The 27,608-nt window shown below is 49.6% G+C and overlaps 1 protein-coding gene across 1 annotated transcript in view; it reads right to left on the bottom strand.

Annotated features, from left to right (window-relative positions):
* SRC (SRC proto-oncogene, non-receptor tyrosine kinase) overlaps positions 1–26,816 on the bottom strand; it is a 45,387-nt gene extending 18,571 nt beyond the window's left edge. The window contains exons 1-3 of the mRNA XM_040434693.1: positions 26,550–26,816; positions 3,728–3,965; positions 927–1,026 (exon numbers count right to left, since the gene is read on the bottom strand). Of these exons, the coding sequence (XP_040290627.1) occupies positions 927–1,026; positions 3,728–3,965 (338 nt within the window). The 5' untranslated portion in view covers positions 26,550–26,816. The remainder of the gene's footprint in view (positions 1–926; positions 1,027–3,727; positions 3,966–26,549) is intronic.
* Positions 26,817–27,608: the final 792 nt, after the last annotated feature.

Genomic DNA, 27,608 nt, shown 5'->3' with positions numbered 1-27,608 from the left:
GCCATCCAGCAAGTCTCACAGTCCCTTCATTCTGCTGATTAGTTGGAACCTCAGGGGCAGGACCTCCACTGACCATATGTAGGCAGAGCTCGGCTGAGTGTGCAGGTTTATAAGGGGGTCTAATATAGGCTGAGCTTAGCCAAGTGTGCAGGTTTATAAAGGGGGTCTAATATAGGCTGAGCTTAGCCAAGTGTGCAGGTTTAGAAGATGGTCTGGTATAGGCTGAGCTTGCCCGAGTGATTTCTAAGAGATGGGGAATAGGTTGTAGGTACAAAGGATAAGGCGAGCTGACATTTCATTGTGAGCCCTGTGTACCCATTCATCAGCCCTACACAAGTTAATGTGGGAAGCCCGTCGGTGAACTTACAGGAATACAGTAAGGAAGTTCCCCTATATTTTAGCGGCAGCGCTGACATAATGCAGCAGGGGGCATCATATTTTTGCCAGTGCCTAAAATTTGTACGCCATTCTCACAATACAGCAAAGGTCAATAACTTTCAACAATCCGTCTGTTGTGAAACTACAACTCCCAGCTTGCTCCATTCACTTGTACAGGAGCATGCATGCTGGAAATTGTAGTTTCACAGCAGCTGAAGTGCCAGAGTTTGCTGACCCCTGCACTATAGGTTGTAGGGTCACATAAGAGCTCTTGTCTGATAACATGAGGGCCTACTGGTAAAGAACACGATGATATCACTGTATTGGGGAATTGCCGGTCAAGCAATTATTAGTGCAGGACTCCCTGATGAGGAATTGCTGTAAAGAGAGGTTAGAGTTGACCCGGAGAAACTGGATGGAAAGCCATGACTAAAGAGGATTAGACAAACACTAAGTAGCCACAGAAATGTCGATGCTGCCACTCGGCGTCCTAACCATCCGCTCCGTCTACGTGTCAGTAATAATGAAGTCATACATGTCCCACTCACGTGTTGTTGACGATCTGCAGCCTGTCCCCCTTTTTGAAGGATAGGTCCGTTTCCGTACGAGACTCGTAATCATAAAGAGCTACGAAGGTGGTGACGCCCCCTACAGAGATAAGGGAGAGTGAATGGACGGCATGGTGATGTCAGACCACCCCACTGTAAATCCAGTATGTGGTTTATCTAATGTCCTGTCCACTGCAAGACACCCTTAGAACAAGGCCTAAACCAGTTACAACAGATGGAACACACTTGCAGAGGGTCAAAGCAGGCATTTTTGTCTTTTAAATCATTAACTTTTATTGTCAAGTCCACTCAAAACCTGGAAATTCAGGTTTCACAGCGGTTTTATCCCCATAACATTCAATGAGTGAGACGAAGCTGTAATTCCCTGCATGGAAGGGATCGCAGAGAACCACGGCCTCCCCGAGCAGCTGATTGACCACAGTGCCACGTCTTTGATAAATGACCCCCACTGATTTCATTAGCAGTGTCCCACTGCAGATATGTAAAAGGAAGGAGGCTCCTGCTGCAGCCGGACTCAGGATAGTGAGGAGGACATGGCTGATCTCCTGGGTCAGACAGCCAATATAACGTCACACATTTCTCCGTTTTAATTGCAGTGTGATACAAAATACGATCATGGGGAAGAAAAGATTAATGGAGGAAGTGGTGGGATAATTTTTTTAGCATTTTCTATATTTAGTGATCCTTTAAGCTAAATCTCCCAACGGGACACTACAGGAAGCAGAGATCTATGCTGCTATTTGCAGTTTTCCTACTAAATAAGCTACCTCAGCGTATCCAGCAGCAACCTGTAGGAAAGAAGACAGCGTTCCAATAGTGATCTCTATCTAAAAAAAAAAAAAAACATATTTAATAAGTGCATTTTTCACTATTTTCAACTAGAAAAGTCATTCATGAATGTCAGTGCTGCAGGCACAGATAGGCAATGGAGCTTTTTACTGCAAGAAACCTACAAACGGCAACATAGAGCTCAGCTTCTTAGGACCTAGTGTCCATGGGTGGACTGGGAACTTAAAGTGGCCCCATGTTGTAGGTGGGTCAAAACTGACAAAGCAAGGCAACACAACTAGATGTTGCCTGTAATACAGCACAAAATACCACCTGAGCAGGTACAGATACCACAGTGCAGCACAAAATACTGCCGCCCTCACCACAGTATTCAACTGTATCACCGTCCTGAAGACTGTGATACTGTTGAGGTCAGGAAGGCGTCTGCAGCCACTGGCCAGGTGCATAAGTACCTGATGCTCCTCAGCGTTAATTAACGCTGAGGAGCATCGGATCATCATGTACTCAGCGGGCAACCATGAAGAAGGTCGGGACCCACCGGGAAATCTCCCTGTAGGGTCTATAGCCAGTCCGCCCATGCTGCTGTTAAATAGGGTGCAAGAGGGAGACCGTGCACGTATATTTTAGTAACCATGTCATGTAGTCCTGTAAGAAATGATGACAGCACAGAGGGCGGCTCTTTATATAACATATTGGGGAACGGAAACTCTTATTAACAAAATCGCTCTTGTTAGGAGTGGGAATGATCCTAAAGCACCGTACCGCGGCCAGGGGAGTTTGAGGGATTATCTGAGGACATAATGAATTGCAGCGTATCATTAATAGGTGCTTTGTACCCGTTTGCAAAGAAATCAACATAATCGGCTGTCTGTTTCTTTCCCCTCCTCCTCCGCTGGTGTTCGGTGCAAGGCTGTAGAGTAGACAGTGTGACTGACAGCGCTACCTTCCAATGCACATCCTATCGAGCCCATCGCCTCCGCATCCATCCTGTATTGTCCATGTTCCCAAGCCCAACTATAAAGCTAGCGCTGGGTACACTACATGAGGTGGTAATCTAATAGACCAAGGATCAGCAACCTTCGGCACTCCAGCTGCTGTGAAACTACAACTACCAGCATGCAAACAAGCTCGGCTGCTCTTCTAACTCCTATAGAAGTGAATGAAGCATGCTGGAAGTTGTAGTTTCGGAACAGCTGGAGTGCCGGAGGTTGCTTATTCCTGTAATAGACAGACCCTACCAAAATTATTTTTACTGCACCAACAGGGAGCATCAGGGATTCTACGATGTGGCCGTAAAGCAGGTATGTACAGATCTAGGGAGGTGTACTGATAATATTGCAAACAATCTGCATCTAATGCATGTCAATGAGGTTTTTGCAGCCCCGTACACCAGGTGGAGTAAAAAAAATAATCTGCCAAAAAAATAAGAAGCTTGCCACTTGAGAGGCTTGCCACTTTGAGCGGGAACACTGGGGCTAAACCTCATGCGGATCTATTGCATACCTCCAACAGAAATCCAAGTGTAAGCCTAGAATCTTGTAGGAAGACCCATGTTGGATCTACATGTTGCATATCCAACACATGAAGTAGCTGTGGTCGGTAGGCTTTTACAGCACAGATTGCGCCTTCTGATGGAGGCTCATGGTGACTGGAGAACACAAATTCCCCGCGGGCACCCCATCACCCATCCAATTGCCAAAGGGACTGATGACCGTTAACGGTACGGCAACAGGGGGTGGATTTAATGCCGTGGACACTCCACTGTGGAATTTGCATAAAATGACAAATTGTGGATTTCAAATTCTTAGAAAAGATTAATTTCTGCCGACTTTTCCCACAGCATCAGGATGAGATTTACATTCACCTTGCTGCTACTGGTATACACCATGTGTGACCCTACCCCAAAAGGAGGAAAAGGGTGACGTATAGAAACACTAGACCTCCTGGAGCCGCTCCCGAAAACTAGCCCATCCTCAGTCCCTTGTACACACCTGATAAAGGTCCGGTCCTTTGGGGTGACGTGACAGTGTCTGAAAAATTGACCCCTCCAAATGGCGTAAGATCACAGTTGCCCCCGAAAGGTTGGTTAGTAGGACGGTGGGAGTCGAGGCTCTTGCTTGGAGTCTGAGAAGCAGAGAGAGAAGGAAAAGGTGTGTGCGACCCTTCGGCGATATCCAGACTGCGGCTCCGTTGCCCACCTTCTCGAGGCTTGCTTTTCGTAACGCCCATCTGTGAAAGAGACAAAGAAGTGGGTGAGTATTAGGACAAGGTACTACAACCTACTGAGGAATGCATCACATGACTGCGAATGATAGCATCAACCAGCCTGGAAGACATAAAATGAAAAAAAAAACACTTAACTAATGTGACTTAAAGTAGTGGGGGCGTCTCTGGATCCCCTAAATGAGGTCATGACCCGCCTGGTGGACATGCTAAATGGGATCCACTCCCTCCCATCCCTCATAAAGGAGAAATGTGGAGGTGGGGGGGGGGAAGAGTTAATTGAAAGTCTTGGAATGTGCTGTGACGGCAAAAGCAGAGGAAGAGAGAGAAAGAAAAAGGGGGAGGTTGGCATGGGAAGGAGAAGGGCGAGAGGAGGAATGAAGGAACAACAGGTGGTAAAATAGACGTGATCAGCGAGCAGAATGGAGATGAACAGTGAGTTATTGATCCGTGGTGAACGCAAGGGGGAAAGGAGAAGACGTCTGCGAGGGATCAAGGGGAACAGCGCTGAGGACATAAAGAAATCCACTATACAGCGTGAGAGAATTGATTTATTCATTCGCATCAGTTCCTGTCCCCGCGGAGCGTACAGTCTCTTCTCCCAGACACTAACCGTCTAATGTGACAACTGTACCACCCATCAACCACGCCATCTGCACCACCGCAGATCTGCGCAGGTAAAATCCGAACAAATCGCTGCACGTTTCTGCAGGTAATTTGACCTGCTGAGCAGATTTTTTTAAATCCGCCACGTGCCCATTTCTGCTGCAGATTTTGACTGCGGATCAAGAAGGGTTCACACATGGCAAGCCTGCGGTAGATTTTCCGCAGCTGACCGGGAGGAAAACCTCTGCTGCAAAAATCTTTCCAAAACGGGCTCATTCGGGACTGCAGCGGTTCCTCTGCTGCAGTTACTTTTACATTGCAAGTAAAACCCACAGCATAAATGGACATGATGCAAAACAGAAAAACCGAAGCGCGTGAATGAGCGTTGAAATCTCATTCACTTGTATTGCACTGTAAGTGCTGCAGACTTTCTGCACAAAATTCCGCTGCAGCATTTATGACACACCCTCAATGTGGCTGTGAGAGTCCGCAGCAAAATCTGCATGTTACACCGTTTGGAGGGGGAAGGGGCATGGAAAAATTTGCAGTGTGTGGACCTACCCTTATGCTGCAGAACTACAAGCCCCAGCAGAGCGGAGTTTATTTATCACGTCTTACAAGTCGCTCACAAAAGAATACCACAAAAGCCACAGAAAATGGAGAAGTCGACCATTAACAGAAGCCATCGGAGACAGACGTCTGGGAACAATATGACGGTACAGGCTGCATGGACATCTGTACACACGGTACAGTATATGATTCCTAGGAATTACACATCCTGTTCATAGGGAACATGAACAACATTCCAGACAGGTACAGTCTCGCTGCTGCATCTGTGACTCCAGGAAACGCTGTGGGGTGCAGAGAACACCTACACATATGTACAGGTTATTCTGTGGATGTTACCGCCAGTCACGAAAAGAGATGTAGTCATCTAAAACTCCATCGATACCAGTATGGCTGACTTTCAATATGCCGCTGGTTCAAGAGCCGTCCTGCTAAATTTGGAAGCAGTCGGAAAGCCTGGCACGTGTGATAACTGCAGTGAGGAAGCAGACGTCCCCGTCCAAGAATTAGCGCACTGTCACTTTAATGCTGAGACCTCTGCTGTGAGAGATGGCAGGAAAGCTTTGGTCAATAGATTCCATACTAGGGCGCAGAATTAGGGTACATTCACACGACCATGTGTAATCTTTTCCGTTCTGCGGTCCGCAAATAACGGAACCATGTGTCCACATTTTCCAGACAAAAGACTTCCGTTTGTGTTCCGTATGTCTTCAGTTTTTTACGGTCCGCAAAAAACGGGGGAAAAAATAAAAATAAAAAATGATTAAGGCCTTCAAAAATACAGAAATGGATCCACAAAAAAAAAAAAAAGATGACATATGGAAACCAGCAATTTGCAGATCCATTGACTTTGATGGGGCTGCGGACCGATCTGTGCGGACAATAGTAGTACAAGCTTCATATCTTTGCGGACTAGAAATGCGGAAACAGAGGCGGACAACATACTGAACATTGTCCGCACATTTTATTCACCCATAGAAACGAATCGATTCGCATCTATTCCGCAAAAAGACGATAAAATTATACGGTCGTGTGAATGTACCCTTAGGCCTCTTTCACACGGGCGTCATGTTTTTGGGCCGGATGCGTTCAGTGAAACTCGCACTATTTTGCAAGCAAGTTCAGTCAGTTTTGTCTGCGATTGCGTTCAGTTGTTCAGTTTTTTCCATGCGGGTGCAATGCGTTTTGATGCGTTTTTCATGCGCGTGATAAAAAACTGAATGTTTACAAACATCTCTTAGCAACCGTCAGTGAAAAACGCATCGCACCCGCACTTGCTTGCGGATGCAATGCGTTTTTCACGCAGCCCCATTCATTTCTATGGGGCCAGGGCTGCGTGAAAAACGCAGAATATAGAACATGCTGCGATTTTCACACAACGCAGAACTGATGCGTGAAAAACAACGCTGATGTACACAGACCCATTGAAATGAATGGGTCAGGATTCAGTGCGGGTGCTATGCGTTCACGTCACGCATTGCACCCGCGCGGAAAACTCGCTCGTGTGAAAGGGACCTTATGGTGTCTGAAATGCCCTATTCAAATGGGATGGTCGGCACAGATTGCTGCAGTGGATTTCACTCCTTGCAATATGATGAAAAAAATACAGGCGGAACCAGTGACCCAGCACCCTTACTCTATTAAAAAGAGCCACAAGGATTTTTTTAAATTGAGCGTTCACATCTGCCTTGGGTTCACAAGTGACTGATCAGGAGCTGCAAATCTGCAGCATTGTACAATACCAGCAAAGTGAAAGAGCTTTCAGCAATTTTCAACCACATGTGGCAGAAAAAGAAAAAAAGAAATAATTACATTTGAGAACTCGGACCCTTGCATGCAGAATTTTCTAAACCGCAGCAGTCAATTCTGTCATTCTTTTGCCCTTTGCAGTCCACTCCCAAAATCTGCACGTCATGCCTCAGTCACACGTCGGTGATTTCCAAACCAGGAGTAGAGCTACATAGACACAAGGTATAAGGGAAAGATCTGCACCTGTTCTGTGTTTAGAGCCGCACCTGGTTTTGGCTTAGTCACTGCTGGAAATCACTGACCGAACACTGACGTGGCAGGCGATTGCTGCTTGTAAATGCAGCTCTCATCTCCACTGATGATCTGACCGTGATCGGGAGCGTCCGCTTCATTCCAGAAAATCCGCCAGATCATCGGTTCATGTAAAAGCACCCCAAGGCCTCTTGCACACGACCATATGGCTTTTTCAGTATTTTGCGGTCAGTTTTTAACGGATCCGTTGTTCCGTTATTGGTTTCCGTTTTGTAAAAAATCTCTATATGCGATCCGTTGTTCGCAGATAGCAAACAGAAACATACAATTTTTAAGCATTAATGTAATGTACAGTAATGTGTTTTAACAGTATAGACATTGGCAAAGTTCGCATGGATCCACAAAAAAAACGGATGACACGAATGTGTTCCGTATTTTTTGCAGACCCATTGACTTGAACGGACACACAGATCTTTATTTGCGGGCAATAGGACAAGTTCTATCTTTCAGCGGAACGGAAATGGAATGCATACGGAGTACATTCAGTTTTTTTTGCGGAACCATTGGAATGAATGGTTCCGCATACAGACCACAAATGGAATCCGCAAAAACAGATGTGCAAGAGGCCTAACTTTGCTTCAGATCCCCCTAGCTTGGAGATGTCATCACTGGCACCAGTGAAATCTTACGTACACCTAGTTTCCCCTTCTCCTACGTGGGATATTCAGCAGCACCAGTGAGGACATTTCCAAACTAGGTGGACGTCAAACGAAGTAAAGACGCTTCCACATAAACGCTACTTCCGTTCTTCTGGTTCTTTATAGGAGCAGAAGAATGCAAATAACGGAAGTGCCGGATTCAATACATGACACAGCATAAAAGATCTCACTGACTTTCATGGGATCAGTTAGGTTTCCGTTCAGGAGACAACCTCTGTGACTGAAGCCCCAAACGGAGCCTCCGAGGCAGATGCGAACGTAACCATAAAAAGGGTTCTGGATAGATCATCAGCATCTGATTGGTGGGGGTCCGACACCTGGGACCTCCGCCGATCAGCTGTTTGAGAAGGCAGCGGCGCTCCAGCAGCGCCGCGGCCTTCTCACTGTTTACTGCAGGCCCAGTGAAGTCACAACTAGTATCAATGGCCTGGGCGGGGCTAAGCTGTTTACTTGAATGGAGCTTAGCCCCGCCCAGGTCAGTGATACTAGTCGTGACGTCACTGGGCCTGCAGTAAACAGTGATACAGCACTACAGGAGCGCTGCTGCCTTCTCAAACAGCTGATCAGCGGGGATCCCGGGTGTCGGATCCCCGCCAATCAGATGCTGATGATCTATCCAGAGGATAGATCATCAGTTTAAACAAACTGCAGAACCCCTTTAAGATCGGGGGGTTTGCAACAGTGACTCAGGCATTGCTGAGAGACGCCCCAATGACTCCAGGTACCAGACAGGTACTTTTTCGAAGTTTTCTTTCTGCAATGCTCACTGGAGACGTCACTGATGTCACTGTAACATCACCCCTAGCACCATGCCATTTGTTTCAAATGCCAGAAGTTCCAATGAAAACACTTTTATGCCATGAGCCTCTTTACAACAGGACTTTGTTCTTTACAAATGATGTGACTGCATCCAGTGTACATATAAAACGCACATCTATATAATCAATCATCACAAAGACAGCACGGTTATTCGTCAGCGCCCAGTGACATTACCCTGTGTGGTGCTGAGCCGTCAGTGTGCCACAGATAATACCTTCCCAGTCCGTCACAGCGCGCGCACACTCAACACTGGTATTAACCGCAGCACGTCATAGGAGAACTCAAGGGTACCCCATCAGTACATACACTGGAGAGCACCTCCTGGAAAAGTAGTCCGGTACGCGTTCTCATCTGCATGACAACTTACCTACCGAAATTCTTAGAAGGAAACAGAACTAAAGGGCTCCAATGGAATGAGGAATAGTTTCTCAATAAACTCTGATGTCCACATGCCGTAATGAAGCACATTTTTTTCCGATAATTCTTGCATTATTATGGTGCCAAACACACCAAGACATGGAGCCTTTTAAAGGGAGTTTGGACTAAAATTTCTGTGGCCTCCCTCTCTGTGGGCACCTGCGAAAAAGTCTATGGTGTACTAATATCCTTAGATTTTTCCTGCCATTCATCAGCGCAGGGCGCAATATGAATAGCACAGGCAGCGCACTGAATGTAGGCAGGATATTATAGCTAAATGATAAATTACATGGAAGATATACTATATTAGGCCTCATGCACACGACCGTTGTGTGCATCCGTGGCCGTTGTGTCGTTTTCCGTTTTTTTTCGCGGACCTATTGACTTTCAATGGGTCCGTGGAAAAAAAAAAAAAAAAGGAAAATGCACCGTTTTGCAGCCGAGACCGTGATCCGTGTATCCTGTCCGTCAAAAAAATATGACCTGTCCTATTTTTTTGACGGACAACAGTTCACGGACCCATTCAAGTCAATGGGTCCGTGAAAGAACACGGATGCACACAAGATTGGCATCCGTGTCCGTAGGTTACTTTCATACAGATGGATCCGTCTGCATAAAAGCTTTTTCAGAGCTGAGTTTTCACTTCGTGAAAACTCAGATCCGACAGTATATTCTAACACAGAGGCGTTCCCATGGTGATGGGGACGCTTCAGGTTAGAATATACTAAAAGAACTGTGTACATGACTGCCCCCTGCTGCCTGGCAGGTGCTGCCAGGCAGCAGGGGGCAGGCCCCCCCCCCTGTAGTTAACACATTGGTGGCCAGTGGGCCCCCTCCCTCCCCTGTAGTTAACTCTTTGTTGTCCAGTGCGGCCAGCCCCCCCTCCCTCCCCTGTAGTTAACTCATTGGTGGCCAGTGGGCCCTCCCCCTCCTAATTAAAATCTCCCCCCCTATCATTGGTGGCAGCGGAGAGTACCGATCGGAGTCCCAGTTTAATCGCTGGGGCTCCGATCGGTAACCATGGCAACCAGGACGCTACTGGCACCGTATGTGGACACCCAAACTTTAAGTTCCACAAGGTACAAGCGTTTGGAGCTTATGTTTCTAATAGTTTTGTTGTATTTTCTCCTTAAAATACAGTCCTCATTGCCTACAGGGGAAGAACATTGGGACCTGTACAGACAAAACCGCCACCATACACTTTGGTACAAACTGTATGGAAGTTCTTTACAATTATATCGAACATTAGATTAGAAAGTGTTCACACGTCAAGTAACTTGGGATTTCTAAACAAAAAGTTGTGCATGGCAACATCTCCATGCTCTTCAGAAAAGCTCTGTTCACATTTATGATGAGATTCTCCATCTGCGTTACCAATCTTCAGCTCTATTCTTGCTGTCAAAATACCAAACAGAAACCAGTGAAGAGAGAGATATAGATATAATATTTTTTATTTTTTTTTCTCTTCCTTCTCTTCATGGTCTCGGACCAGGTTCCTATCGCGGATTATAATTCTGCCCAGCAGACCAAATGTCGTCAAGCTTTGAGGTCCCTTCTCTCTTTGGGCTCTTGTATGGAATCATCGTCATGAGTTACAAATGGTGATTTTGGAGCTTCCTGAGATCTTCTGTCCGATCATATGAGGAAGCTGCAATCACCTGACCACTTACATATGATGGATCAATACTCATCAGCACATTGTCAATGCCTTCCAGACCCCACTCTCCATAACCTCAAACACAGTATAACAGAATTTATTCTACGGAGAATTCACGCTTTATTTAGCACCGATAGAGGAACTATCAAAGCATCACACCCTCTACAGTCAGAGGTAGGTCTCCATTTTTTTTAACCCTTTAGGCCCCTTTCATACGGACGACAGGAAACTCATCTGTGTTTCGGACAGTGAACATGGATGAGTTTTTGAAAGGACCATGCACATATGGCGTCCTTGTCGCCCGTTCTTCTACCAGACCCAATCGCTCGGAGCAGAATGGTGCATGCTGTGATTTGCTCTGCACAAAAAGACGGACTAGAGACTAGACAGCCCGTCCGTGGTCCACATCTAGGGGACAATTATAGGACATAGTCTAGCTTTTTGATAAACTGACTGGAAAGCACGCAGATCATCCATGTGCTTTTCACATCCTTATGTCTATTCCACAGAAAGATAGAATAGGTCTTCAAAATGCAGACCCCAGACCCAATGAAAACAACGGATCCGCAAACATGTGGACGGCGTCTGTATTTTGTGGATCCACGATTTGCGGGCCGCAAAACGGATACGGTTGTATCCATAGCCAGAATAAAGTCAGGGGATGAGCGGCTGCCAGATGCTTTGTGTGCTGCTCATTTCTAAAGAAAAACTAGGTTTAGGTAGGTAAGAGACTGGCAGCCATCTGATCGCTGGCGGTCAGACTAATGGCAGACCCCCCCCCTCCCACACACACACCAACCGATCACGAGAACCGGGGTCCAGTTCCACTGAATCAATGGAACAACAGGTTGTGTATGGCGGCTGCTGTATTCACCTCTATGGCTGGAGGTAGCCAAGCACTGCACTGTGGATAGGGGGTCATTTCAGAACTTAGAGTAAAAGGAGGAGTTGTGCCATTTGCTGGCGCAAAATAAGCAGCATATTACTACAGCAGCAAAGTGGATGATTATATAAAAAAAATCTTTGCGGAAAAGGACCTGGGGAATGGATTTTAAATACACTGCTTGACAATAAATTTCACAGGGCGATTTCCGCTCCAAATCCATAGCCTCAGCACTCTGGAGGTGGTTTCAGATGACCGCTTCCACTGTGGCCCATGGAGAGTGGCTATGGCCTGTAATCCAGCTTATAAATCAGAGCAGGGCAATGGTTTACGTTATTCACGACAGGTCTGGGGAATATTTGTATGGCGGTGGCTCAGCAGAACTCCTGTGCAGGACGTGAAACGTTTATGCTGGATCGGTCTATAAATGGACCCCACTGACCTCTTTTTGAGCCCTTGTTCAAGACATATAATGTCAACAGAAAGCTGCACCCTATCCCACTGTACAGGCATATACTATGTCAGTAACAATGTATACCGCCCAATGTTTTTTGTCTGTATAGCGGTATATGGAATAATGTAGTCTACAATGCTATACCAAACCACAAAAAAGATATGCTGACACGCTCTTGCTATACACTGGGTCCATAGGCCTATGGATATGTTCAGTATTCACCAGGTGTTTTCCGGAGCACAGGGTCAAACAGGCCACATACAAGACCTTTAGGAGGTTTACACAAGAAACACCAATACTATGCAAAAATATACAGTCTTATGGCTATTGCACACGGCCGTAGCCATTTTCGCAGTCCGCAAAACACATACTGTCTGCGTGCGTTGCGCAATTTGTCGAAAGGAACGTCCTGCCCTCTGTTGAATAGTCCTATCCTTGTCCACAAAACGGACAATAGGACATGTTCTATTTTTTTGCAGATGCCACAGAACGGACATACGGATGAAGACAGCACACAGTGTGCTGTCTGCATCTTTTATGGCCCTATAGAAGTGACTGGGTCACCATCCGACCCGCAATAAGTGTGGATCGGCTGCAGAATATATTTTTTTTTAAGATAGATAGATAGATAGATAGATAGATATGAGAGAGAGAGAGAGAGAGATAATAGATAGATAGATAGATAGATAGATAGATAGATAGATAGATAGATAGATGACTTGGTCCCGGCAGCGGAAGCAGCTGGGAACGCGACAAGTGAGTGGGGGGTTTTTAACATCCAGGAGGGCCCCAGGGGTTGTCGGCTCCAAAACAGGACGACCCATTAACTAAAGAGCCTGGCCTTGTTTGCAGTGAGTGCAAGAAGGGGAAAATTATTATTTTTTTCATTTGGGGGAGATTTATCAAAACTGAAACAAAGGAAAACTGGCTTGGTAGCAACCAGATTCCACCTTACATTTTTCAGAGCTCCTTTAGAAAAACGGAAGGGTCAGTCTGATTGGTTGCACCAGTTTTGATAGATCTCCCCTTTCTGTCACAGATTTTGCTGCGGCTACATCCACACAGGATATAACAGGACAGCCATACCTGCTGCACATGCAGGATTTTGTGGATGGGGGTTTTCACTACTCATATGTATAAATGGCTGTAGATTCAGTCCAGAATTATAACCAAAAATCTGCGACACCAGAACCTACTCCAAGGATACAGTCCCATATTTGAGAATGGCTGTTTTGGCGGTAAGCGCACGGTTTTCTAGAAGCCCCCATTCAGATGAATTGGAAGGTTACAGAAATTTCTGAAAAAAATCTGCCGCTGTCCACTGCCATCTCCATCAGCCCCATAGACACTGAATCATAAAACGGCGCACGTGTGTGACCACCTCTCCATTCACATTACCTCTGTGCTCGTGAAAAATGAGAGTCCAGTGCTGAGACCCTCAGGGATCAGACACTTCTCACCTATTGGCTAAAATCCTATCCACTTTGCTGGTACTGTAACATGCTGTGAATTTTCCATGTTGAACATTTGCAGCGTTCCCACCACTTTTGTGCATACCTTTAGTCTATGTTCAGACATGCTGGAAAATACAGCAGAAATGTCCACAGCCGTTTTTGCCACAGCTCAACAGTAAAACCCACGTGTTTTGCATCAGGCGTCACCCTCTCCACTGCAAAGGGTAAAATCCGCTGGGGAGATTTGCAGCATATACTGACGAGCTGCAGACGTCAAATCCGCACCCCAGGTGAATTTACACTGAGGTTTTTATACGCAGCACCTGTCACAATCTCACCCATTTTGCTGGTACTTTACAACGCTGCGGACCTGCTGCAGCTTATCAGTCACCTGTGGACATAGCCTTAAAGGGATTGTCCAGCCTAGGAGCCAATGATCCTAAACTGTGCCACATACCACATACACTGTAGCACTCCCAAAAAAACTTTTCCAGATTGAAGTCAATGAGGTAAGAAGATAAGACAGGATGGATTTATAGACTGGTGTGAGATACCACCCCTCGTGCCCACTTGACGTCAACTAAGTCAAGCTCATGAAATACGTTATGGTCACCAAGGCGTGACGTTACGCCCTCCTGAAGGAGCGGATAAGGTCAGTCTTGGTACAGTTTTCACAGACTCTTCCTGTCCACACGGGCACAGAGAGGCAACAAGCGGAGAGCCTTTTTACTGCCCCAGTGAAACCGTGCGTTCTCAGCCCGGGAAGACTGCCACCAGTTTTTTGTTTGATATATAACCCTGTTAGAGGACCGGGCTTATAGGTTAAGAAACCAACCTGCAGTAGCGTATACCTATGCCGAAACACAGACGTGGAGATTCGTGATCAAGATCCAAGGCAGCACAAGATTAAATTAAATATTTAATCGCCTTAAGGGCTCACTAGACAATACACTATACACACACACACACGAGGATATATACAGTGGTCTGAGGTTACAAATACAGGTGGTATGGTACAAACAGGATTAAATAGAGCAAAAGTCAGTTTACCAGATGGACGAGTCCTTTTGGGTTGTGAGGAGTCCTTTGCTGTAGTCACATGGAGGGCAGTGATGTCAGCAGGTTGCAGGTCCCTCTAAACACATGGCACGATGTGACCCTCCTTCAGCAAAAAGACACACCGGCTTGCTGGCACAAGCCTTTTAAACTGTAGCCGGCCCCTCCTCTTCCCGCCTCTGGGAAGGGTCCCACTCCCCCCTCTTCTGGGCTTGCAACAAATGACCCACAAAACGCTTCAGGGTTTATAGCTCCAGAACAGAAGGTCACAGGGACATGGTTCTGGGACCAACGTATCCGCCTGGGTTCCGGCTACAAGTAGAGTCCAAACCTGGTACCGTTATGTGGTTTCTGTGGGGAGATATGTACCACCGCCAGACTATGACCACGGGCCTGTTTATCTTGGCCACAGGGACATAAATATGTATCCGGTTTGTGCCTGTGATGGCCGGGCGATTCACAATTCCTTATGAACCGCCGGTTCCATGCTGTCTGCTAAATTTGATTGAATCGGGGAATGGCCTAGACCCCTGCAGAGAGGTTTTTCCTGTTCCATTACCTGGGTTCCTGGCTGGCTGAATGGAGGAGAGAAATGTAAACAAAGGTGGACTGCTAGAGGCTCTCTGCCATAATGCTGTGCTGTGAAGCAGGGCCCCCCCTGTGGAGCTCACTACCTCTGCTACCTTTCAGCAGATGGTTAGTCTGGGAACATGGCTGGCCATAAATAATAATCCATATTCCTCACACGTCCTCCTTTTAGAGGGCGCCAGGGGGCAGCACCTTCCTGTGTTCCCCTGTGCGCCCATCCACACCCTCTCCTTGCCAGGATAGCCTCTTGGCATTCCCGTGGTCACGGCCCTTCTTGTGGCAAATGGTCAAGTGATACTGCTCGAGCGAGAGGCTCCAGTGTAGCAGCCTTCTATTTATCCCTGAGACGGTGTTTAACCAGCTGAAGGGGTTGTGGTCCGTCTCCACAGTGAAGCGGCGCCCGTATAAGTACGGCTGCAACCGTTACAGTGCCAAGACCATGGCCAGGCACTCCTCCATTGTGGAGTACGCCACCTCCCTCGGCAGGAGCTTCCGGCTCAGGTACAAAACGGGTGTTCCTGGCCTGTAGTGTTGACCTGGCTGAGTACGGCACAGAGGCCAAAATCACTGGCGTCGGTCTGTACTATAAACGGCCACGTGAAATCGGCTGCTTGTAGTACGAGGAAGCTCGAGAGGGCGGCCTTCAGTGCCCAGAAGGCCGCCTCACAGTTGTTTGTCCAATCAACTGCGGAGGGCAGCTTCTTCTTGGTGAGGCCCCTCAATGGCTTTGCCAGGCTACTATAGTGGGGGGACAAACCTCCTATAGTGCCCAGGAAGGACATCATCTGTTTCTTGGTCCTGGGGGTGGGCCAGGATGCGAAGGCATCCACTTTTCTAGGCTCTGCCCCCCCCCCCCCCCCCCCCCGCCTACTCGGTGCCCCAGGTAGTGGACCTCGCTCATGCCCAGCTGGCACTTTTCCAGGTTTATGGTCAAGCCTGCCTGGCGGATCCGCCCGAGCACCTGCATCAGGTGCTCCTCCCATGTGGGACGGAAGATGGCAATGTCATCCAGGTACGCGGCTGCGTACTCTTTAAGTCCCTTAAGCAACGTGTTGACCATACGCTGAAAAGTGGCAGGGGCATTCTTCATGCCGAACGGCATCACAGTGGACTTGTACAATCCAAAGGGGGTAATAAAGGCAGAGCGTTCCCGTGCCTCACGGGTCAGGGGAATCTGGCAATACCCCCAGCTCAGATCCATGATGGTTAGGTACAGGGCCAACTGATCGAGTAGGTCATTGATGCGTGGTATTGGGTACGCATCGGTGACCGAGACAGCGTTGAGTCCCCTGTAATACACGCAGAACCGGGTGGTCTGGTCCTTCTTTGGGACAAGGACCACAGGTGATGCGCTGTTGAGATGCTGAAGCTGGTGGTCATCCAGGCATCCATCAATCTCCTGGCGCATGTGCTGCTTCACCTCCAAGGAAACCCGATATGCTGAACGCTGGATTGGGGGGGGGGGGGGGGGGGGGGGGGGGGAGATCCCTGGTGTTCATGTGATGGACGACCAACTATGTCCTCCAGGGGTGAACAACTCCCGGAAGGGGTGAAGGGTGGCCCATAGCTTGGACGGTTGGTCCACCTCCACAATGAACCCACCCGCCTTCACCTGGGCGAGCATGTCCAGGAGGGTTTCCTCCTCCCCATCTTCTGGGAGGTTGCAGACAGGGAGGGCACATGCCTCCCTCTCTTGATGTGCCTTCATCATGTTCACATGGAAGGCCTTCCGCCTTCCCCGGGCGTGGTCCAGGGTGACCAGGTACGTCACTTCGTTGAGGCGCTGATGCACGAGGTATGGGCCATTCAGGCTGCCTGAAGCTTGTCCTGAGGTACAGGGACCAGTACCCATATCTTTTGACCCACCTAGTAGGTCCTCTCACAAGCGTTCTGGTTGTACCATCGCTTCTGGTCGGCCTGAGCCCGCTTCATATTATCGTGCACCAGCTGTGACAAGGCCTGCATCTTGTTTCGGAAGCGCATGACACACTCGATGACCAACACTCCAGGGGTGGCTACAACTCCCTCCAAGCTCTCTTTCACTATATAGGAGCTCAAAGGAGGAGAACCCCATGGAGGCCTATGGGACCTCTCGATAGGCAAACCATAGATTTGGGAGGTACCGCTCCCAGTCACGCCCATGGGAGTCAACCAACATCTTAAGCATCTGCTTTAAGGTGCCATTAAACCGTTCGCATAGGCTGTTGGTCTGTGGGTGGTATGGGCTGGTCACCAGATGTTGCACCTGTATTTGCCTACAGAGAGACTCCATCAATTGCGACATGAACTGGGTCCCCCAGCCAGTGAGCATTTCCTGGGGAAAGCCCACTCTGGAGAAAATCTCCAGCAAGGCGGTGGCCACCTTGTCAGTCCAAATGGAGGACAAGGCTACCGCTTCCGGGTACCATAATCTACTACCGTCAATATGAAGCGTTTCCCGGAGCTGCTGGGAATGGACAGCGGTCCAATCAGATCCACAGCCACCCTCCTGAAAGGCTCTTCGATTATGGGCAGCGTTAACAGTGGGGCTTTGGGGCGCCACCCCGCCTTCCCCACCCGCTGGCAGGTGTCACATGGACGGCAGTAGGCAACCACATCGTCCCCCATCTTTGGCCAGTAGAAATGCTGGGCTAGTCTGGCATTTGTCTTAGAGACCCCTAGGTGTCCAGCCATGGAAATCTCATGCGCAACCCGCAACAACTCTGTTCTGAACTGATAGGGTACCACTAGCTGTCGATCCCTAGGCCACGCCTCCGGTGAGCCCTGCTGGACCGTGACCCGGTACAGCAGTCCTTGGTCTCAGACCATTCGCTTGAGGTCCAAGTCCGAGGTGGGCTGCGCCGCCTGCTCCTTGAGAGCGGTCAGGCTGGCGTCAGCCACTTACGCTGCCTGAAACTCCTGACTAGACATGGACAGAATAGACGAGACTGCCACGTCCTGTCAGGTCCCTGGGACCTGTCTCCTGGCCTCCATCTGACTTGGCAGCCACTTGGTCGAAAGGGTGAAAGCCATCAGACCACTGAGGGGCTCCAGCACTCCCACTGCGCGTGACAGCAGCTATAGCCACTGCCACCGCTGGTAGTGCCTGCTTCCCCTCAGCTTCCGACCAAGTCATCATTCCAGACGGACTAACCTGGCCCTCCAACATCCCGGTTGGGGAGGAACCCTGCACTGAGGCTTTACCTAAGAGCCCTACTTCTTCTGGGACAGCCCTGACCTCATTTGCATCCTCCTCCCCCGCAGCTGTCTGACCCCTGCTTATCCCCTCAGTAGCCACACCTGAGGACAACAGATTCCAGCAGGCTTGCTGGCCACACCCTGGGGCCTCAGCATAGATGGCGTGAATGACCCTCTCCCCACTGAGGGGAGAGGCACACATTACATCCCCATCAACAGGCATGTTAGGTACATTAACAGTATCAACAGGGGTGGACATGACATCACAGCAAAACACTGGCAGGGATATTTGAGGATACCCCCAGTCCAAATAGACCTTGGCGACGGGCAGCGATGGTTCTACTCCTCCAATCCCAGAGACAGTAAGGGATCTTCCAGGCAATAAATCATGGGGTGCCACTAGTTCAGGCCGTACCAAAGTCATCGCAGCGCCGGTGTCTCTAAGTCCCATGGCCACGGCCTGGCCGACGGTGACCGGTTGAAAATTGTCAAGGGGCCTATACACACACACACACACACACACACACAACACAGTGAACGGTTTCTGGGTCGATGACTGGGATGGGTCCCTTGGGCGCTGGGGACACATGGCCTTGAAGTGTCCTGGCTGTTTCCAGAGGTGGCAAAGTCAGTGTTCCCCCACCAACTTGGAAAGTGAAGCCAGGGCCGGTGCCCACCTGGGCCTAGGGGCAGGGGTAGTGTGTCTTACCCCCTTCTCCAGCAGACAGGTTTCCGGGCCTCTGAAGTCCGGTTGTGTATGTACTCGTCGGCCAGGGCTGCTGTTGCCAAGGCCCCCTTTGGCTTCCAATTACGGAGGTACTGCTGGAGGTCTTCCTGGCAATTCCACAAGAACTGCTCTGTGGCAATGAGCTCCTTCAGCTGCTGGACAGTGGTGAGCTCCAATCCCGTGGTCCATTGGTCGACCGCTCTCAGCAAGGCCTGCATGTGATCGGCCCAGCTCTGGGTAGGACCCCGCTGCAAACTTCGGAGCTTTTTCTGGTACGACTCAGGGGTTAAGTTGTACTGCCGGACCAGAGCCTGCTTGATGTCCTCATAGCTCAGGATGGTCTCACTGGGCAGGTACCCGAAGATTTTGAGGGCTTTCCCCTGAGACGTGGTGTTAGAAATTGGACCCACTGGTGCTCCAGCAGCTGGTACTGAGGTCCGGCCATCTCAAACGCCAACAAAAAAGTGTCCAAGTCCCCATCTTTGTCCAGCAAAGTGTCCTCCGCCCGCAGTTTAGGAATCCGGATCTCTGGAGACTCACATCGGGCTTAGGCTGCTGGAGTTGGAGCACTCGCAGGTGATGCTCGCGCTCGGCCTGTGGTTGCTCGCGACGTTCTCGTTCTGCAGCCTCTGTTCGTACGCGATGTTCTGCAGCTGCCATGAGGATCTCATAGGCCGCCTGGTCTCCGGCCTCCACGGCAGCTTTTAGGAGAGCAGCAGAGCCTGCCTGCCTGGCTGGGGGGGGGATGGGCAGGTGGAGTGCGGCCCACCACGGGCCTCACCGCCGGCAACTGGCTCCTTGGGGAGCTTTGGCTGTGCTCCCCCTCACATTGAATAAAGTTGCCTTCCACCTCCTCTGGACTGCGTCCTCCCCGCCACCATTCATAGTAGGGGTGGGCGGTATAGGCGATATAGGCGATATGCGATATAAATTTGGGCCACGATATGGATTTTCGCCATATCGCCGGACCGCGATATGATTGCGCTCTCTGCGCGCACCATTTACTCCTGAGCCTGCCGGCCGGCACAGTGGAGGGAGAAGGAGGGAGAAGGAGGGAGAAGGAGGGAGTCCCTCCCTCCCCACTGTGCGCGGCTGCCGCTGAACACCAATGAGGAGAGGACAGAGTAGGAGGAGGGGACGGACTGTGGCCGGCCATATCCCACAGGGTCCCCCCCCCCTCCTCCCCCCTAGTTCATTGATGGCAGTGGGCAGTTCCGATCGGAGTCCCAGCAGTGTAATGCTGGGGCTCCGATCGGTTACCATGGCAGCCAGGAGTCACGCTACTGAAGTCCTGGCTGCGATGGTATGTTAGTGAGCAGCATTATACTCACGTGCGCCGTGGCCGCCGGGCGCTCCTTCTTCTGTCTGTGCGGCGCATTGCTAATGCTTATAGCATTAGCAATGCGCCGCATAGACCTATGAGAAGAAGGAGCGCCCGGCGGCCACGGCGCACGTGAGTATAATGCTGCTCACTAACATACCATCGCAGCCAGGACTTCAGTAGCGTGACTCCTGGCTGCCATGGTAACCGATCGGAGCCCCAGCATTATACTGCTGGGACTCCGATCGGAACTGCCCACTGCCATCAATGAACTAGGGGAGGGGGGGGGGGGACCCTGTGGCCACTGCCACCAATGATTAATACTGGGGAGGGAGGGGAGGGAGTGAGGGGGGGTGGGTTTGAGTTACCATAGGGGGGCAGATAAGAGGCTGTGGGGGAGCAGATAAGAGGCTGTGGGGGAGCAGATAAGAGGCTGTGGGGGAGCAGATAAGAGGCTGTGGGGGAGCAGATAAGAGGCTGTGGGGGAGCAGATAAGAGGCTGTGGGGGAGCAGATAAGAGGCTGTGGGGGAGCAGATAAGAGGCTGTGGGGGAGCAGATAAGAGGCTGTGGGGGAGCAGATAAGAGGCTGTGGGGGAGCAGATAAGAGGCTGTGGGGGAGCAGATAAGAGGCTGTGGGGGAGCAGATAAGAGGCTGTGGGGGAGCAGATAAGAGGCTGTGGGGGAGCAGATAAGAGGCTGTGGGGGAGCAGATAAGAGGCTGTGGGGGAGCAGATAAGAGGCTGGGGGGGAGCAGATAAGAGGCTGGGGGGGGAGCAGATAAGAGGCTGGGGGGGGAGCAGATAAGAGGCTGGGGGGGGAGCAGATAAGAGGCTGGGGGGGCACATGAGAGGCTGGGGGGGCACATGAGAGGCTGGAGGGGGCACATGAGAGGCTGGCTGCCATGGTCAGCTCCCTGCTGTTGTGTGCACAAAGCACAGGGCAGCAGGGAGAGTGTGAAGTCCTATTCACCCTAATAGAGCTCTATTAGGGTGAATATGACAAGGGTTCTAGCCCTTAAGGAGGCTAATAGTTATTAAATAAAAAGTAAAAAAAAAAAAAAAAAGTTTAAACACCCCCCCAATATAGAAAACAATATATCGCAATATATATCGCATATCGCACATGCTTAAAATTATATCGCAATATAAATTTTAGGCCATATCGCCCACCCCTAATTCATAGCATCGGCCATCTCCTTATCTTTGCTCCTTGTGATACTGGCCATCATTGCCACGGATGATCACTGACACAGACTGCAACCTGATGCACACACACCTTATTGTATTTGCACTCAGACTGTCTAATGTTGAGCTGATCTTAAGACTCCAGCGGCAAAAGCTACTGCTGATAGTCTTTAGTGTCTGGGAGTATGGGTCCCACACACATAGTATCTCGATCCCACTTTGCTGCCACCAATATATGAGGGATCCCACCCCTCGTGCCCGCTTGACGTCAACTACGTCGAGCTCACGAGATACTGTATGGTCACTGGTTACCAAAGCGTGACCTGAAGGAGCGGGTAAGGTCAGCCTTGGTACAGTTTTCACAGACTCCTCCTGTCCACATAGGCACAGAGAGGCAACAAGCCGTGAGAGCCTTTTCACTGCCCCCGTCCTCAGCCTGGGAAGACTGTCACCAGTTTCTTGTTTGATATAAGCCTGGTCCGCTAATGGGATTATATAGGTTAAGAAACCAACTCGCGGTAGAGTATAACTATGCCAAAACACGGACGTGGGGATTCGTGATCCAAGACAGCACAAGATTAAAATTAAATATTTAATCGCCTTAGGGGCTCACTAGACAATACACTATACACACACACACACACAAGGATATATACAATGGTCTGAGGTTACAAATACAAGTGGTATGGTACAAACAGGAATAAATAGAGCAAAAGTCAGTTTACCAGATGGATCAGTCCTTTTGGGTTGTGAGGAATCCTTTGCTATAGTCACATTGAGGGCAGTGATGTCAGCAGGTTGCATGTCCCTCTAAACATATGGCACGATTTGACCCTCCTTCAGAGAAAAGACATGCCCGCTTGTTGGCACAAGCCTTTTAAACTATAGCCGGCCTCTCCTCTTCCCGCCTCCGGAAAGGGTCCACTCCCCCTCTTCTGGTCTGGCAGCAAATGACCCACAAAACCCTTTAGAGTTCATAGCTCCAGACCAGAAGATCACAGGGAGATGGTTCTGGGACCAACGGACCCACCTGGATTCCGGCTACAAGTAGAGTTCAAACCTGGTACCGTTATGTGGTTTCTGTGGGTAGATATGTATATCTCCCCTCCCTGGCATCCCACCGCCAGACTATGACCACGGCCTGTTCATCGTGGCCACAGGGACACAAATATGTATCTGGTTTGTGCCTGTGATGGGCGGGCGATTCATAATTCCTTATGTACTGCCGGTTCCATGCTGCCTGCTAAATTTTATTGAACTGGGGAATGGCCTAGACACCTGCAGAGAGGTTTTTCCTGTTCCATTAGCTGGCTGAATGGAGGTGAGAAATGTAAACAAAGGTGGACTCAATTGTCCGTACCACACAAGGGGTCATTTATTAAGCAAAGCTTTTTACGCCCGTCTTAGGGCTGTATTAGACCTGCAGAGGGACGGCCAGCGGCAATCGGTCAGTGTAAAAGTGCCGCCGATTACATTAGCGATTGGCATTAGAAATCACTCCTCCCCATACTGGGGAGGAGATCGCTGCATGTAATAGCAGAGGTCTCCTTCATTGACAAGCAGGTGACTGTTGAGAAGGAACGCTTCCTTCCCGAGAATCGAAATGCTGATCTGCAGGTCTAATATAGCCCTTAGATTCCCCCCTGGGCCTCCGTAAGATTCAGCTAATTTATGACAAGGATTGCACTTTATCATAAATTATGCGCTTCTACAACAGCCGTGCATCTGGAAACAGGCATAATTGTAAGTAAATTCCCAGCCCCTCCTTCCCAAGTGGCAAACGCCTGGGTGACTAAATATTGTCACACGGGCGTGTGGGAAATAGGCGTTGTGCAACTTTTTTTTGCCAAAAAGTGGCAAGGCACATTTAGTAAATGACCCCCCCCCCCAATTGTCTTTTTGTATACCCTGGAGTATAATAAATCACAATAATAATAAATGGAACATGTAGTAATAAAAACTTTAAAAAAAGAGCTACTAAAAGTAAGACAAAGGACTTCCTATTCTGCTTCTCCTATAGCAGCGTGGCGGACATTACACGTTAGCACTGCACGTGAAGCCGGACTCTAGTTAGTATGTACTCCAGAAATGTACGCGTCATATACTTTGCTGCACATCACTTGTCCGTATGGACAGCGCACACATATCTCTGAAATTTCCGGGTAGCCTTACAGAACCCCCACCTCGTGGCCTGCAGCTGGGAGGAGAGGTATGTGCAATTCTTCCAGAGGAGACAAGCCGCAACCTGCCAGGAATACGTCGGTGAGGAGGAGGTGGAACGCTGAATATTTTGGTCTAGATAATATCCACAGACCTAAAACAGTAAAAAAAAAAAAAAAAAATGTAAAAAAAAAAAAAAAAAAAAATTGCCAGAAAGATGAACAGGGGGTTAAGACGGGGAAGCAGAGGAAAAGATACTACAAACTGATAGTCAGCTCTTCTACCGAGATAGGAAGTGATTGCGAACAAGCTCTGAAGAGAAAATGCCGACAACAGATTAACCAGTGATTTCTTGGCACAATCACTCCACTACATAGAGCCGGGCCAAACCTCGACCAATATGGCGCTCACACAGCGAACTTGAAGCCCTGGCGGCCTGGTGAATGTGATGCGGTGCCATCTCTTTTGCGCTGCGCACGTCACGTGACAGACACTTGCGCCAAAGCTGCTAATTGCAATTTTGGTGCCATCAGAGGTCACAACTATGTCTAGGAGAGGTACCGGCTCTCCTTAAGGAGACCAGCCCTGTATGGAGACTTATTGGCTATGCTGTACAGGAAAATATGCAAAGAGTATCTCCTTGATCTGCTCTTCTCAGAAGTCTCATAGAAGTTAATGGAGCATGCTGGGAATTGTAGTTTCACAACAACTGGAGTGCGGAACGCTGCTGACCCCTGTCCAAGAGAAAGAGAACCATCATCTCACTAGCACCACCTTCTGGACGTGGCTCCCTGAGTCTATGCCGGCTTTTTTTTTTTTTTAAGAATGAGATCATAAGGGGAAATAGTCAAGCCAAACATCCACCCGCAGACACCTGTTTTGGGGCGTATGACCCTCATGAGCACGGAGTAGGGTTCTGGCTCGGCCAAGGGCGATATCTTGGACCAAGCTTAGGGGATGGAAGCTATAGTGGTACGACCTAAGTCACAGGGTAATCAGATTCCGAGGCTGGGACTACACAGAACGCAGTCACACACAGTGCGACAATCACGAAACTGGTGGACAACGGCTTCACGTGCAACACTTCAGCCCTGCGCACGCTGTGCTGGAGTACTACCTTTTACACATGCACTGGAAAAGGCTCCCAGTCAAATGTGCTACAGACATTGGTAGTCTACTGCTAGGATTCGCTACCAATGTCAGATAAGTGCGGGTCACACTTCTTTCCGAAGTGAAGGAGCGGGCATCGCGCATGCGCAGCCACCCTCCATTCATTTCTATGGGAGTTCCAAAAATAAAAAATAAAATAAAAAATAGCCAAGTTCTGGCTCAGCTATTCCCACTGAAGCGAAAGGAGCAGTGTCCCTACCACCAACATGTGAGGTGGCACAACCCCTTTAACTGTACCCTTAGGGCGACATTCACCTGAAGAAGGCCATACTATTCTCCTTTTGGCCCCTGTCAAGGTGGTAAGTGCTGGCACACTGCCTTTTTCATACTGTGCTTCCCTATACACAGGGTAAAAGATAGCGGTTTTGTTGAGGGACAAGTGGACCGAATCTTACAACCGTTAGCCAGGCAAGTGGCTGCACCACAAAAGGCGTCCTCACGTAGCCACAGCCTCGTGCACACAACCGCGTCCACGTTTCTGTTGGCAAACCACAGATCTCTTCAATGAAATTATTATTCTCGGCCGCAAAACAGACCAGAGGACGTGCTCTGATATTTTCGGAACAGCGACAAAAACCTGCAGATGTGGCCTTGTAGAAATGAGTCAGTGAGCTACCCACAAAAACTACAGATGGCACACTGAAGAAAAGGGCGCCTGAGGCTCGGTCTACACAGTGACTCCTAACGGCACGACATTAAGATTGCAAGTGTCGCCCCTAATGACAGCGAATGTCGTATCACGGTAATTGGCGGTTTGTGATCTCGCCATCACTGGGTGCGATTGTCGTAGGAGGATAGGTGATCTTATGTCACACGACTACAATAGGCCAGATAGCCTTAAAGGGGCGCTTTACAAAGGTAAGTACAAGATGTATGTAGGCGTTCTGCACGTTTTCACGCCCCTCGTTCATCAACATACTCATGCGGCACCTCAGCATGTCCGGCCTGAGATTTCGTACATTATAAAGTTTTCACGTCTGACGCTCGTAACCACGTATCACGGACTGGGCGGAGGGTAGCACATATATACATAGGGACTATGTGTGTAATCTGTGGTGACACGGACTGGACAGACACGTGAGCAGCACATACATGTGTGATATACAGTGACAAGGAAGCAGCACATATATACATAGGTCAGGGGACGACGTGCGATTGACAGGATCACAGACTGGACAGACACGTGAGCGGCACATACATGTGCGATACACAGTGACACGGATTGGACACGGAAGCGGCACATATATACATAGGTCAGGGGACAACGTGCGATTGACAGGATCACAGACTGGACAGACACGTGAGCGGCACATACATGTGTGATATACGGTGACACGGACTGGACAGACACGCGAGCAGCACATATATACATAGGTCAGGGGACGACGTGTGATTCACAGGGACACAGACTGGACAGACAAGTGAGCAGCACATATTTACATGTGTGACACACGGTGACATAGGTGTGATACACGGTGACACACAAGCCCCCAGTAAGGTGCTCACAGTAACATGCATCCCCCCCTGCCCTGGAGCTGCCCCTCATGGACTGGACCACAATACAGACACAAGGAGGCTTAAAGGGGGAGACTACTCCTGCCCCACTGCCGCCCCCGACCCAATGCTCACCTTGTTGTGACCCACAGGGGGGTGTCGGTGGGTGTACCGGTCTCCGGGGACCCCCCTCAGTTAGAGGGGGGTAAGGCGCGCTCCCGCGGGGTCAGCCTCGGCCTGCGCTCCTATCACTTTCCCATTGATCCCCTGATGCTCCGGGCCGAGAAGTTTGCGCCTCTCCTTGGATTGAGGTTCACGCCCGGCCGGCAGCGGCTCCCTCCTCCAGACCGACTGATTGCAGCCCACCCCCGGGAGGCGGAGATGAGCCAGTCCTTCCCTCCATGTGTCTGTATGACTCAGTCTCTCGTGCTCCCCCTAGCGGTTGTGTCTGTGCGCTACACCCTACGGGCGGCTTCTCCCAGCTGGCCCTGCCCGTCTCTTCTCGGCGCATCCCTTTCCTTGTATTCTGTGTCTTCCTTTATGTGGCGCCGCTCCTCCTCCTCCTCCTCCATTCCTGCACTTGCCTTATCTCCCTCCTCCTCCTCCTCCCCAGCCCGAGCCCCTTTTTCCTGCTTCCCTCATTCTTTCCTAGTGAATAGGAGTGTGACACATCTGCCAGGCATGGAGCATTCATACAGATACATGTATGGCTGACACATGGCTTCTAGGAGAAGGAAGTGAAGTCATGTGGATGAGCCGGTGCCACCTCAGGAGGCCGTGGGGGCAGGCACAGGGGGCGCCGCCTTGGTAGATGGTCTATTCTTGACACTGGTGTTAATTTAACAATATGTCACAAATATCCTGGATCAGGAGCCTAACTAGAAGTCATAGGGCCCCATAGCAAAATAAAACCGGGCCCCCACCACCTAGTGGCATAAATAGCAATAACGAAAGGTAAGTATAATAGCGCCATATAATACAAAACCCACATTACAGCAGAACGCTGCCATGTTGTTATTCCCTGCAAAAAACGTACAATGTTCTTACACCTGACTGCCCCCCGAACCTCCGGGCCCCATAGCAGGTGCTACGCCCATGGCCTCGGTGTGTAGAACGTTATTACAGAACGCAGGGGCGTAGCTAGAAGTGACTGGGCCCCACAGCACATTTTTGTATGCCCCCCCCCCTTCCTCC

The sequence above is a fragment of the Bufo bufo genome, chromosome 6 (assembly GCF_905171765.1).
Source record: "Bufo bufo chromosome 6, aBufBuf1.1, whole genome shotgun sequence".
Lineage (NCBI taxonomy): Eukaryota > Metazoa > Chordata > Amphibia > Anura > Bufonidae > Bufo > Bufo bufo.
This window is presented reverse-complemented; position numbering and strand designations above follow the sequence as displayed.